At 38.5% G+C, this 15,972-nt stretch overlaps 1 protein-coding gene across 3 annotated transcripts in view; it reads right to left on the bottom strand.

Annotated features, from left to right (window-relative positions):
- Positions 1–15,972, bottom strand: part of LOC110262296 (uncharacterized) — a 117,409-nt gene that overhangs the window by 11,969 nt on the left and 89,468 nt on the right. For 2 of the 3 annotated variants that reach the window (XM_084977112.1, XM_084977111.1), the window contains exon 3: positions 14,229–14,346. In XM_084977112.1, coding sequence (XP_084833238.1) covers positions 14,229–14,346 — 118 coding nt within the window. The remainder of the gene's footprint in view (positions 1–14,228; positions 14,347–15,972) is intronic. The other variant, XM_084977114.1, reaches the window with a different exon arrangement.

Below are 15,972 nucleotides of genomic sequence, written 5' to 3'. Positions count from 1 at the left end.
ACCCTCAATGAAATGATTATGGAGTGGATTTTCCTGTTGAAAAGTCAAGATGAAACCTGAAGAATATCAGTTTATGCAGCAGACATCTTTCATTCTTTTTTTTACAATGTGAGCAAATGGAAGATGAAGGAACAGTCTTCACCCTTCATCATAGGTTCTGCTATACTCCAAGATTTACAGTGACCATTTAAATAAAAAAATAAAAAATAAAACTGCACAAAGTAAGAAAAGGAAACTGTCAGTCATTGGAGAGTTGACTATCAAATATATTTTCATGTGGGTGTTTTACAATGAGTTTATGACTGTTAACCAAACTAAGACCTGACCTCAAGGATCAACAAAATTTGAAAAATGAAACCATCTAAACAAAGAAATATTGTTTCCTTTATAGTACAGTTTTTAAGAGTTAGTGCCCAGTAAGCACCGCATAAACTCTGTTTCACTCATGATAAAATTGCACTTGAATTTTTAGTGACTGAAGCCATAGTCAGAAGAGAAGGAAAACTGATCATTTGCATCATTTTTTAATGTAAAATTTCACATGCCTTGATTCTGACAATGGTGTGATTTGTAAAGGGCGCTAATTGTGGTCAATTATTACAGTCCTCTAGCGCCACCTAGTGTTTCCCACATATTGATGTAGCACTGCTCACCTATGAAACCAAATTAACAATTTCTTACAAAGGTTTTCACACATCCCAAATGAAAGGAAACAACAGGAGGACTTAATGGCCTGATTTTGATACCTTACAGTTGAGGTATTTTCCATTCTTTTCTTTAGTACTTGTAAATTACTGAAGGTCTCTTGTCATTTTTGTTGAACTCAAACCTTTGGGGTTCACTTCCATTGAAAAACCCCTAGCCTAATAATTGTTTCCTGGCAAATCAATGTAATTATAAGATTGACCCCGTTTTTGATAAAACGTAGGTCACTTTGAGATGGGTTCACTTGTGCATTTCAGAGTGGAAGATCTACACATATAAATGCTGAGTTTACAGAAAGAGCCAAGGAAACATGGAAACAAAGGGTGACCATTGCATACCCAATTTTAGTAAACTGACTTAAATAAAACTGGTTAAGAACATTCTCAGTTTCTTGTTATTATAAACAGTGGTCACAAAAGAAGATTAAGGTAGGAGACATCTACCCTTCCACAACCTCATTACCAAGTACAATGAAAGCATCTGTCAGATCACATATGCTGCACGTATAGACATTTGTTAAAAACTATCCATAAAGTCTATAAGTTTAATAAAGCCCCAGATCTCTTCTTTCTAGTGCTCAAAAGTCTATCTTGTGTGAAATATCCACTAGACGCAAGTGTGGCAACATCCTTGAGGCAGAATTTCATTGTATTATGATCTATTTTAGGCAATTAGAAATCATCTTAAACAAATGGCTGGGTATGAGACCACTGAGGGATAAAGTTTTAGGCATTATCCTTATAGATTAAAGCTATATATCTTTAATTTTATTTTGTGATAATTACTGAAAATAACTTTGTTGATGGATAGAAAATACGATGTCTCAAAAATGATCCACCCCGAATGTCAGATATGTTAGGCATGTTACAGAATAACTCCAAGGAAAAAAAAAAAATCCCCTTGTTCATCTTGAACAGGCATGGGAATGAGACAGTGTCTACCTGTGCCTTGAGAAAATATCCTATTATTCTTGTTCTGGTTTTCTCTTCCTCACATCTCTTTATCAAAGTAATCCAACAACTAGAGAAATGTCTTTGCTTCTAGATAAGAAGTGCTAGGATTGGGTCAGATAAAAAGCATTGTCTAAGGAAATAGAATTGCAGTCTGGATCTTTCAAATCCAGATGCACACAAGGAAAATAAATTAGCTTAGTCAGCACATGGAAAAGCCAACATTTCTGTGCAACTCTAGTCAGGTAACAAAGGAGGAAAGAGAAAGCTCATCATTTTGGCCTAAGCAGCCTTTTTCCCCATTTCCAGTCAAGTGAATGAATGGAGAAGAATCTAGGTTCACTTAAAACTGCTACAGTTTCTTCATTTACAAAATGCAAATGGGAGCAGAAATATAACAAAGGGCACCTGATGCTCAAAGAGAGATGTGATAGCACCCTGTACTCAACTTTTAAATAAATATTTCAAAAGGAACACTTGTTTTGTACCAAAGAAGGTTCACATTATTTTATAAAGTTAATACATTTTTGTTTTGAAAAATAATGAGTAAATATATCATTTAGTGTCAACACACTAGGAGATACATCCAGGCTAATGTAGTCCCCTTCCTTGAGGTACCTTGATCCATGTGACTTAAAAGATGCCATAGGGTTGCTATGTGCCTAAATGTCTCCCCATTTACTCCATGAAATGTCATTGTCCCTTCTTGCTGCACCGCAAATTCTTACTTCAGAGCTAGTGCTCTGATTTCGATAACCCTAAAGGAATCAGTTCTCAGTGTTAAATCCTAGAAGCAGAGGTAGTGAACAGCCTAAAATTGTATGCAAATTACTGTAAATTTATATATATGCCCTTTCTTTTGTTGTTCTAGAAAGTGTTTTTCAAAGCTTTAATTAGATATTCACAAGTGTGTCGCTGCTCTAACTCAAAAGAGCTAATGACCATGGCCCACAATATTTAACTAGATCCTCAATGATCTTGTTATTATGGATTCGTGTATTACAGGCACACAGTTCTCCTGACAGGACACTGAGAATCCACGAAGAAGTTAGATAGACGGTTGGCGGGTAAGTACTGCCTTGCACGACCTAGGCCTAAAGCATCAGGTTCTGTGATTAGAATTCATGTTTGAGAGAGGCTGGGCTCTGGGGAAGACACATCTGGGGCCACAGTCCTGCTTCATCCCTCACTCTGAATGACAATGGTCCAAGCCACCACTGACCACTGCCTGCATCCCCACTGTAGCCCACTGACTGCTTCTGCTCCTGCCCTTCCTCAGTCCATTCTCAGTGCAGCAGCCAGAGCAACACATTACCCTATGTTCCATCACCCAGCTTCATGGTCCCAGGCTTCTCCTGACTTCCCACATCAGCCAGCAGGTGTACAGTGCAGGCCCTGTACCACCTTCGCCTCACCTTTCCTTTCAAACACCATCTCCTCCCACTTCCCTCCTCCTTCAGGTCCTCTTCTCCAGCAACTGTTCCTCAAGCTGGAATGTCCTTCTCTATACCCTGTCTATTCCCTCAGTTCTTCAAGGTCTTTACTCTCAGGTCAGCTTTTTGGAGAGTTCCTCCCTCATCCTGAATTCCTTCACACACACCCACATCCTCCGCCTCTGCCCTCACCGTCTCCCTTTCCCTGCTTCATTGCTTTCCACTATATATCACCATCTGACATATAATTCTTTAGTTTCTTCTCTTTATAATCTCCCCCATGCCTAACCACCATCCCCCACACGCTCAATCTCCCTAGATATGGGTGAGCAAGCTTTTTCTATAAAGGGCCAGGGAGTAAATATTTTGGCTTGGTGGGCCCTTTGGGTCTCTGTCACAACTTCTCAACTCTGCTACTAAAGCAGAAAGAATTCATGGGCAATATGTCATTAAACAGGTGTGGCTATGTTCCAATAAAATTTTATTTACAAAAACATATGACAGGTGCCAGATTTGGCCCATAGCTGGTAGTTTGCTACCCTTGCTCTAGGATAATAAACTTTATGATGCAGGGACTTAATTTGCTTTATTCACTTTTGTATCCCCATCACTTTGAAGAGAGCCTGGTACAAAGTAGTTCCTCAATAAATTCATTTGTGGGATGAATTAATGCCCTTTACCAAGGTATCAGTTTATCATCAGTATCATGAGTTTTGGGGGTTATCAAAAATAAACAGTTCGTGAAAGTATGTCACCCAACTAGCAGACTAGGTACACAGTCATGGTTAAAATTATTCTGAACTCCATATCCCTCCCAAGAAGAATATATTAAAAAAAAAAAAAAACTAGAAGAGAAACAGAATTTATAGGAAAATCGAAACTATGTATTTGAGAAAATATTGCAGGGAGAGAAGACATTTTGCCTGGAGGAAACCCAGAGAAAACATGTTCATTGCCTTCCTAAATTTGAAGATTATTTTGAGCGAAAGAGAATATCTGTATACTTTGTGGCACCAAAGCAGGTAGAGCTAGGATCATGGGGTAAACATTACAGAGAAATGGAGGACTGTTTATTGTAGGGGTGTGCTTTCTAATCACCCCTGGAGGGGAGAAGCCACATTCATTTTCCTCACCGATGTACCTGAATGCCCCAGCAGGAGGCCTTAAGATGTAAAATCAGGAGTTCCCATCGTGGCGCAGTGGTTAACGAGTCCGACTAGGAACCATGAGGTTGCGGGTTCGGTCCCTGCCCTTGCTCAGTGGGTTAACGATCCGGCATTGCCGTGAGCTGTGGTGTAGGTTGCAGACGCGGCTCGGATCCTGCGTTGCTGTGGCTCCGGCGTAGGCCGGTGGCTACAGCTCTGATTCAACCCCTGGCCTGGGAACCTCCATATGCCGTGGGAGCGGCCCAAGAAATAGCAACAACAACAACAACAAAAAGACAAAAAGACAAAAAAAAAAAAAAAAGATGTAAAATCAGTGCTAGTTGAATGGATAACTGAGAAGGAAGAGTGAATAGTCTAATCTTCAGATCTGACCAAACCTGGAAGAGGTTCTCTTAATTTATGGCTTGGTTCACAAGGTTCATGAGGGACTTTTCCCCAGAAATAAACCCACATACCTGTGGTCAATTAGTCTATGACAAAGGAGACAAAAATATACACTGGAAAAAAGACAGTCTTCAATAAATGATACTGGGCAAACTGGACATCTACATGTAAAGGAATGAAATGACAAAGCTTTCTAACATATACACTAAAATAAGCTCGAGATGGATTAAAGACCTAAAGATAAGGCCAGATACTCTAAAACCCTTAGAGGAAAAACATAGACAGAACACACTTTGACATAAATCTCCCCAATATCTTTTTAGATCCACCTCCTAGAGTAATGAAAATAAAGTCAAAAATTAACAAATGTGACCTAATTAAACATAAAAGCTTTTGCACAGCAGAAGGAAACCATAAACAAAACTAAAAGACAACCTGCAGAGTGGGAGAAAATATTTGCAAGTGAAGTGGCCAAAAAGGGATTAATCTTCAAAATATATAAACAGCATATGCAGCTCTATATCAAAAAACAAACAAACAACCCAGTCAAAAAGGGGAAAGATGATCTAAATAGACATTTCTCCAAAGAAGAGAGACATATGGCCAAAACACATGAAAAGATCACTAATTATTAGAGAAATGCAAATCAAAACTACATTGAGGGGAGTTCTAGTTTTGGCTTAGCATGTTAAGAACCCAACTTAGTGTCCATCCCTGGCCTCGCTCAGTGGGTTAAGGATCTGGCCTTTACCACAATAAAACTACATGGAGTTATCACCTTACACCAGTCAGAATCGTCATCTTTAAAAAGTCTACAAACAATAAATCTTGGAGAAGGACTGAAGAAAAAGGAACCCTCCTACACTGTTGGTGGGAATGTAAATTAGTGCAACTACTATGGAGAACAGTATGAATTTTCCTTTAAAAAATAAAAATACAACTACTATATGATCCAGCAATCCACTACTAGGCATATATCTGGAGAAAACCGTAATTTGAAAAGATACATGAACTGCAATGTTCATTGCAGAACTATTTACAATAGCCAAGACATGGAAGCAACCTAAATGTCCACTGACAGAAGAATGGATAAACAAGATGTGGCATTTGCAGCAACATGGGTGGACTTAAAGAGTTTCTCCTAGTAAGTAAATCCAACAAAGAAAGATATCATATGATATCACTTGTATGTGGAACCCAATTTTAAAAGGTACAAATGAACTTATTTACAAAGCAGCAACAGACTCACAAATCTCAAAACCAAATTTAGGGTTACCAAAAGGGAAATGTGGGAGGGAGGGATAAATTAGGAGTTCGAGATTAACATTTACACACTACTACATATAAAATCGATAACTAACAAGGACCAACTGTATAGCATAGGGAACGCTACTCAATATTCTATAATAACCTATACCAGAAAAGACTCTGAAAAAAATGGATTTGTATGTATGTAAAACTGAATCGCTTTGCTGTACACCTGAAGCTAACACAACATTGTAAATCAATTATATTCCCAAGGACTTTTTTTTAAAAAAAGGAACTTTTCGACCACTTGCTAGGATGCAACACAGGTGACATCTTACATATAACTATGATACATTTGTCATCAGTGCATAACTGTGAACTAAACACACTTTGGTCAGATTTCACTAGCTTTTCCTCTAGTGTTCTTTTTCTGTTCCAGGTTCCCATTAAGGGATCTAGATAACGCTTAGTTCTTAGGTCTCCTTAGGGGCCTCTTGACTAAAACGTTTTCTTAGACTTCTCTTGTTTTAAAGAAACTTGAAAATTTCTGAGGTACATTGTAAATTGTCCTTCTGGTGGAGTTTATTTTCTCCATGATCAGATTGGGTTTATGGGTTTGGAAGATAAAGATCACAGAGGTAAAGTGTCACTTTGGATCACATTATAGAAAAGGCACATGTCATCAACATGACTTACGACTGTTGATGTGAACAATGATGTCCTGGCTGAGGCAGTGTTTGTCAGGTTTCTCCACTGTAGTTACTGTTTCCCTCCCCCCCCCCTTTTTTTTTTTTTTTTTGCTATTTTTGAAAACAAGTCATTATATAGCTCTCACTGGGGAGTGGGAGGAACAGAGCTCCACCTCCTGGAGGAGGTAGTGTTTGCATAAATTATTGGGAATAAGGAAGATTGTCTTTTCTCCCTATGTATTTATTTGTCACCTGGTCATTTATATCAGTATGGACTCATATTTATTTTATTCTTTAGGTTACAATCCATTCTTAACCATTACACATTTTATTGCTCAATCTTTCCAGCTTTGGTCACAAGCAACCTGAACAAGTTGTGCGTATCTCTTGGACATGCTCCTATCTTTTTGGTTTTTGAGCATTTCCTAATTTCTGGCACTACAAGATGTCCCAGGATCATTCTAGATTTAGCCATGTCTCCAAAGAGGCACTAGTTCATTTTATCAAAAAATAGTATTAGAAACCAAGATCTCTGCTCTGAGTATGCTTATTGCTAATAGGGTGTCACTGCGTCTAGGCCCTCTCAGCAGACAGAAATAGAAAAATACATGTATGTATACTAACCTAGGTAACGTGAGTTACAAAAATATATACTTATTTGTGTCTATCCATCTTCATCTTTATTAAGTTAAACATGGTTTCATAGTGGTGATTTGGTTTCTAATCCAGTATTTCATGGTACATCTATCCCCTCCTGCCCCTTCTCACTTAGGTATAACCTCCTCCCCAACTCAGAGAAATCTGGCTCCCATCATCTACCATCAATTTATTCATTTGCTCAAAACTCAAGTATATATGCATAGCAATTACTGAAGTGTTAGCCATACAGTTACCATTGTTCACATTAGGCACTTTACATATATGTTATACATCTTGTCTTCATGACAACATATTCCATAGATAAAGAACCTGAAATTTGAGCTTTTAAATTACTTTCCCAAGGTCACACATCTACCAAGTCTGGAACTGGAATTTGTTGGGGTTTTTTTTGGTCTTTTTCCCATTTTCTTGGGCCACTCCTGTGGCATATGGAGGTTCCCAGGCCAGGGGTCCAATTGGAGCTGGATCCGCCGGCCTACACCAGAGCCACAGCAACGCAGGATCTGAGTCGTGTCTGCAACCTATACCACAGTTCACAGTCAGGGATCGAACCCGCAACCTCATGGTTCCTAGCTGGATTTGTTAACCACGGGAAATCCTGGAACTGGAATTTGAACCCAAGGTCTGCCTGTTTGGAAAGCCAATGGTCTAGCTATTTTACATACTGCTTTTCAATACTATTTTTTAAGGGGGGAAGCTAGTTTGTAATATACAGTTTGAAAATGAACAAATGTATTGAGTTTTGATTATAAAATATATTCAGGTTTATTATAAAAATCTGAAAAGTTATTTATATGGTTCTATTTTACTATATTTACAATTTGGTAAGCTGTTTCTTTCTTAAATAATATATGTGCATTTCTGTACCTAATGAATACTCTGTAAATATAATTTTTAAGGACTACTTAATGTTCCATTGAGTCAGGAGACTGTAATGAGCGGAACTACATCTCTATTGTTGGAATTATATAATTCCGCATTCTTTATCAATGTAAAAAGTGCTGAAACTCATTTTATATTTCCAAGAGGATAGAATTACTGGGCCGAGGTGTTTAAGGTTTTCAACACACTTTGCCAAATTGCTGTCATAGGAAATTGAACTAATTTAATTCTCCCCAATATTATCAGAGTGGTTGTTTCACTGCCACATTTTATTATTATTGTTTAAGAAGCTATCTCTACTCTATGAATGGCCATTAGAATTGACTCTTATTCTTATCATGACCAACTGCAATTTAATTTCCTCAACCTTCTACTTCCAGGTATTAACTGATTCCAAAAAGAGTTAAGCTCTCTGTATAGAATTCTAATTAAACAGTGAAAAGTGTATGTATCACTTGAATTGTAAAGTATTGTTCTTATTAATATATTTTATGAAGTGATATATTCCCAACCTCTAAGGCTTAATCTTGATTTGTTTACCACCCCTTAAATAAGAACTCTTAGTGGACGTTCCTGTTGTGTCACAGCAGGTTCAGGATCTGGTATTGTTTCTGCAGCAGTGAGGGTTCTATGTCTGGCCAGAGCAGTGGCTTTAGGATCCACCTGTGGCATAGTTCACAACTGTAGCTCAGATTCGACCTCTGGCCCAGGAACTTCCATATGCCATGGATGTGGGGGAAAAAAAAAAGGAAGGAAGGAAAGAAGGAAGAAAAGAAAAGGAAAGGAAAGGAAAGGAAAGGAAAGGAAAGGAAAGGAAAGGAAAGGAAAGGAAAGGAAAGAACTCTTGGTAATATCAGTTAAATAAATCAACTACTGTTTATATCTGTAGTTGGCTGGGCTACCATGCTCTGATCCTGTCCCAAAGCTTATTAGCTTATTATAAGGAGTCCTAAAATCTATGTGTGAACCAAGAGTCATTTATAGATTGAATAAATAGTATGTATTCTATAGAGTACTGTTTTTCCAATGAATGTATGTTTTGTGAAAAACATAATTTTCTATTTCAAAGCATTGTTGAATTCATAATAGCTTTTGTCATCAAATATTTTTTCAGAAGATCTTTAAACTATAACTGCTCTTATGGGGATTTTAGAGGTTGAAAGACATTAAAAATGTTTCTTCATATTCAAAAATGTTAGAAACTACTTCAGGGAATGTCAAAGTACACACACATGTAAATTTGGTGGTGACAGGCAAAGCAGGCACTTACACATGTCATTCAAATTGTCCTTCCTTAGGAGTTCCTGTCACAGCTCAGAGGTTAAGAAACCTGACTAGTATCCACTGCATTGCTGTGGCTGTGGCGTAGGCCGGCAGCTGTAGCTCTCTGATTAGACCCCAAGCCTGGGAACTTCCATATGCCTCGGGTGTGGCCCTAAAAAGACAAAGAAAAAAAAAATCATCCTTATTTAGCTTGTGTTCTGCATCGGGTACAAACTTTGTTTTCTATTCCCTTTCTGAGAAGCTCAATTACTGTCTTTTTTTTCAGTGAGGAATGTTGTCATAGTTTAAGAAAAAAAGAAGAAATGACAATATCACCCACATTCAGAGCCAAATTTTCCTTAAGCCCAAAGTATTTGGGGCGAATGCAAACACTGCTAAAACCTTCCCTCAGTTACTATATGTATTTACTGTCTTGGCCCCTGATCTCAGACATCTTCCCACAACTTAAATCAGGGGCTGTGTAGTTTGTGCAGTGTCAAGAGGAGTTACAATTAAGCCAGGCTCTCACCAGCTGATGGGGTGGTTTTCTGGGATTCCTTTGTTACCATTTAATTTTCATTCTTCTCACAGCTCTTACCAACTTCTAACAGACTTTGTGATTTACTTATCACCGAGTGATTTACTATTTAGTTCCTCTTTCCCTTCACTAGAATGTAGGCTTCACAAGGACATAAATCTTTGTTTTATTCATTGATGCACCCACAAACCATAGAACGATGCTTAGCCCACAGTAAGTGTTCAATGAATATTTGCGGAATAAAAGAAGGAAGGAATAAATAGATGAAAAAAAAAACAGTAATATGTTCCTGGTGTTTCAATAATGGCCCCCAAATTTCCTAAAGTGAAACAAAGAGAGAAATGTGGCTTTATTAAGCATATGTGCTGAAAATTGTTCATGATGTCACAGTCTGAGCTCCCTCTGAAATCAAAGATTGACATAAAGTCTTCAGCACAGGTAGTTTATTTGGGGAATATGATCCAGGGACCAGCAGTGAGGGCCCAGTGAGAGCGAAACAGAGAAAGAGGAAAGAATAATACAAAGATGCAATACTGAGCTTGTCACCATTGCAGGTGACTGATGCTTGATCCTTCTGTGACCTTCTGAGGAGCCTTAGGAAATGTCAGAACTGTCCACTCAGAGCACAAAAGAGAGACAGATGCACTTTATCCAACAGCTTCTGTCTCCAGTGGTCAAGGATGATTCCACTCCCAGAGCTTGCAGGGAGGTCAAGCTCTTGGCACCAGAAGCTGGAAGCATAACATATGTAGCACAGATGACACCTGTGAGAAACTTCCTGAACAATGCACAGAGCAAGTTACTGAGGTGTGGATAAGAGGAAAGAGGATGATGGAGTTCCCGTCGTCGTGCAGTGGAAATGAATCTGACTAGGAACCATGATGTTGCAGGCCTCGCTCAGTGGGTTAAGGAACCAGCATTGCCATGAGCTGTGGTGTAGGTTGCAGACATGGCTCAGATCTGGCATTGCTGTGGCTGTGGCATAAGCTGGTGGCTACAGTTCCGATTGGCCCCCTAGCCTGGGAACCTCCATATGCCGTGGGTGTGGCCCTAAAAAGACAAAAAGATTAAAAAAAAGAAAAAAGAGGAAAGAGGATGACAGTGGTTCTGAAGAGGAGACCTATACAAGTGCCCAGCACACCCTTGAGACCCCTTCCTGATCATATTTTAAATCTCTCTTTAGCTCAACCCCTTCCAAGTATTTAATGTTTCGATATCTTATATTTGCTCTCCTTGAAGCCTGCCTCAAGGAAGAGAATGGAAAGGATTTTGAGAGGTATATGATTTCTAAAGGAGAAAGAAGGTATGAGGAGACCCAATCAGAGGAAAATTTGCCACTGGGCTAGGAACCCCCTAGAGAAGGCAGCAAGTGATTTCAAAATGAACCAAAATGACTGTCTCCTTAAATGCTTCAAAAGATTTGATCCAGAGATGAATGAGTATGACAGATACTTTATGAACAAGTCTTCACATCTTTCGAGGGAAGGCAATAACCCTCCCTTCACTTGTCCAAATGAGGCAGCCTGTAAGTTGGGAGAACTTCATGGTGGGCAGAGCCGTGGCAGGAGAAGGCTATGGTAAACCACTGCTCCTGACTCTCGCTAAGGAGTGAAGAAAAATCGTTGTGCATATTTTGGGACAATAGTACCTCCTCAGTGATTGCCACTCAGTGTCAGAGATGAACCCTTTCAGTCACTGATGGGCCTCACAGATCCTGAAGGGACACATCCATTTGTTCATTCAAGGTCCAATAAGAACAAAGGAGCAGAGGAAGAAATTGAGGCAGAAGGAATAAGTGGTTGAAAAGTGGAAAAAATCTGGCAGGTTAAGGCCAAAAGAGATGAGATGTTTGGCTGCTTAGAAGAGTTTAGTTAAAAAAATAAAGGAGGAGGGTGAAACGAGGTGGAGGAAGATATAAGAAACAAATGGAGTTTTAACTAGTAGAACTGAAAATAGTAGAGAAGGAGTGACTGAGGTAAATCAAGCTAACATAGGGAGTGAGAGGCATGGTGCACATACCAGAGCAGAAACCATGGACACACTCACTGCCCTCAAGCCTCCCCTGCCCAGGTGTTAGTCCTTGCAGGAAGCCCTGTGCAATGTCCCAGGCTGAGCTGGCACCTCTCCTGAGTGCCTCCTCCTCATGTGGCCTGCAATTGATTATTTACTGGTCTATCTCCAGCAATTGCTTGAAAGAAGGTACTTTGGCTCTTCTGTGTATCGGTATCTAATTCAAAGTAGATCCTCAGAGATTCTCAGAGAATGAATCAACTATTCTTCCTATGGAATGGAAGTGTGAAAATAAGTCCAGAGGAACCAAATGCAGAGTGAAGTCATTGTGGCTAAAAACCAAACATCACAAAGATATGAAATTCTTAGTAAAAATTCAGATTCTTTGCTTTCATACCAAGAGATTCTGACTCAAATTTTCTGGCTATCTTACCAATTACAGTTCCAGATTTAGAAAAAGAAACAGCTCTTCCAGGAAATTCTTGCCATCAAATATTTTCTTCAAATTCTGAGTAAACACTGGTGTGATTTTCAGTTTTCAATTATATGTTCAGAAAAACGTTCAGTCAAGAATAAGAGATGATCTTTCAAGGCAATAGAAATAAAAACAAAAATAAACAAAAGGGACCTAATCAAACAAGTTTTGCACAATAAAGAAAATAATTAAAAAAAGAAAAGACAACCTACGGAATGGGAGAAAATATTTACAAATGATGAAACAAATAAGGACTTAATCTCCAAAATATACAAATAACTCATACAACTCAACAACACCAAAAGTAACTAACAACCCAATAGAAAATGGGCAAAAGACCTAAGTAGACATTTCTCCAAAGAAGACATATGGATGGCCAGCAGGAACATGAAAATATACTCAACATCACTATTTATTAGAGAAATGCAAAGTAAAACTATAATGAGGTACCACTTCACAATGGTCAAAATGGCCATCATTAATAAGTCTACAAATAATAAATGCTGGAGAGGGTGTGGAGAAAAGGGAACCCCCCTGCACTGTTGGTGAGAACATAAATTGGTACAACCACTATGGAAAACAGTATGCAGTTTCCTGAGAAAATTAAATGTAGAATTACCATATGATCCAGCTATCCCACTCCTGGGTATATATCCAGACAAGACTACAATATAAAAAGATACATGCACCCATATGTTCATCAGCACTATTCACAATAGCCAATACATGGAAACAACCTAAATGTCCATCGACAGATGAATGGATGTGGAGCATATACACAAAGGAATACTACTCAGCCTTTAAAAAAGAATGAAATAATGCCATTTTCAGTAAGATGGATGCAGCTAGAGATTCTTCATACTAAGTAAAGTATTTCATAAAGAGAAAAACAAATACAATATAATATCACTTGTGTGTGGAATCTAAAATATGGCACAAATGAGCCTATCTACCAAACAGAAATAGACTCACTGACACAGAATTGCCAAGGAGTAGGGGAAAGGAAGTGGGATGGACAGGGAGTTTGGGGTTAGTAGATACAAACGATTACATTTAGAATTGATAAGTAATAAGGTCCTACTATATAGCACAGGAATGGGTGTTCTATATTCAAAGTCTTGGGATAGACCATGATGGAAGATAATATAAGAAAAGAAATGTGTATGTATGTGTGTGTGTATATATATACATACATATATATACACATACATATATATATGCACACATATGAATGGGTCACTCTGCTGTACAGCAGAAATTGGCACAACATTGTAAATCAACTATACTTTAATTAAAAATATACTATCCGGAAAAAAAAGAAAAAAAGAATGAAGATGGTTCAGACACACAAGTATTTCTTTGACGTCAATGCTTCTGACACGGTAGTGGGTTTAAAAGCCTAATGAACATGCACTTCTACAAACACTCCTAGAACTTTTCATACAGGTGATCCTTTGGCCACATTTTTGTTGTTGTTTTGGTTTGGTTTGTTTTTGTTTTTGTTTTGCTTTTTAGGGCCGCACCCACGGCATATGGCAGTTTCCAGGCGAGGTGTCAGATTGGAGCTGCAGCTGCCGGCCTACACCACAGCTCACTACAACACTAGATCACTGACCCACTGAACAAGACCAGAGATCAAACCTGAATCCTCACAGATACTAGTGGGATTCGTTTCTGCTGTGCCACAATGGGAACTCCTGGACCATGTTTTACGGAAAAGCTATGGTACATTTACCGAACTGCAGACAGCAAACCCTATCCTGACCAACTCCCTTAGAGTGATAAAGACGCCCATAGGCATACATATCTCATCAAGAATTCTCACCAGTGAGAGTGTTCTCCTGTGGCAGGAGGGGCTGTTAGGTACCGTGATGCCATGCAGGGCTCTCTGTGTCCATGGCAGAAGGCAGAGGAGAGAAAGCAGGCATATCTCTGAGGCACTGCTGAAACAAAAGGACAAGGTGGGTCAGCAACAAAGTGCTTGAGAGCCCCTCACAATAGAAAGGGTGTTTAATTTCTTCAGAGAAAATATTAATAGTCAACAGCAACAGAAATATCAAATATGCTTCACAAGGAACTTGTATTCATTTTCTGGGAAACACTGAGGAGCCATCCTAAGTAGCAAAGAACCAGAGGTTGTAGATGTATTGGAGAAAGGAAAAGCATGATGAAAAAGCAGAAGCGTGATTGAGCAAGGCTTCAGAAGGGAGTGAGTATTTTGGCCTGGAGAGTTTCACTGATGGATTTTATAAAGGTTCCTGACAGTTAAGCCTTGCACACAAGTTTAAGAGAAATGGCCAAGTTTACCACACAAGGATCAATAAAGATTCTGAGTAAAACAGTAATTTTAAAAATCTAGAAATTAAAAGCTTTCTTGTTACTGAATCCAGACAGCATCTCCATCCATTGGTGTGTCTTCCATGACACTGTACATAGAGAATTATACACAAAACATATTTTATAAATAAAAAACTATTTTTTGAAGAATTTAACTTTTATTTTAAATGTTTAGACTTACACAAAAGTCACAATGATAGTTCAGAAAGGTATCTCACCCAGCTTCTCCTGATGTTACCATCTTATATAAGCATAGTGCAATTCTCAAAACCAGGAATGAACAATGCTATATTATGCACTAATCTAAAAACCTGATTCAAATCTTAGCAATCTTTCCACTTTTCCTGGCCCAGGATGCACTTGAGGATTACACTTTGCATTTAGCTATTGTTTCCTTAGTCTCTGCTAATCTGGGAAAGTCTCTGAGTCTGTGTCTTTTTATGACATTAACACTTTTGAAGGCCAGTTCTCTTGCAGAATATCCAGGTTGGGTTTGACATTCTCTTATAATCAGACTGAGGTTATGTATTTTGGGCAGGAATACCACAGCAATGGGAGTGTGCACTTTTCACCATATGTATTGCTAAGGGGCTTGACAAGAAAGCAGAGAGATCAAAACAGGAATAGGGGCAATGCTAAGTTTCTTTAAAAGATAAAATGTTGATGTTTTCAAAAAAGAAAAATGGACTGTTGACAGAAAAGGAAATGTCTTAGGTCAGTGGGAGTGAGGACACAGTGAAAGAGGATCACTCAAACATTGCTGAAGTGAGAATAAATTGGTACAAAATTTTAAAAAAGCAATTTGACAGATATATCACACTTCCTAAGAATTTTTTTTATAAAACCTTTGACACCAAAACTTCTGAGACTCTATCCTAGGAAATAAATGAAAATCTTGCTATTTATTGGTGCCATCAAAAAATAGCAAGAAAATCAAAGAAAAATAACAGAACATTGTTATAGTAAACAATTGGAATTTTCGCTACACAGCACCATTTTTCTGATTTAGTAATAGCCTAAAGAGGTAAAGAATGTAGGGCCCTGTTTCCCATTACAGAAGACAACCAAGATCCATGCCAGCAACATAGGCTCTACCATTCAGATACTGAGACACTGGAGTTTTGACTACTGAGGGAGTGATGCAAATAAACAGAGACAGTCAGAAATTAACAACATTTGCAGATGTTTATCCTATAAATTACTGAATCACAACATCATTTGAATACGTACAT

The sequence above is a fragment of the Sus scrofa genome, chromosome 9, assembly GCF_054392235.1.
Source record: "Sus scrofa isolate SSC_HxYL_T2T_F1_AM1 chromosome 9, Sscrofa_HxYL_maternal_Yorkshire_Landrace_v2.0, whole genome shotgun sequence".
NCBI lineage: Eukaryota > Metazoa > Chordata > Mammalia > Artiodactyla > Suidae > Sus > Sus scrofa.
This window is presented reverse-complemented; position numbering and strand designations above follow the sequence as displayed.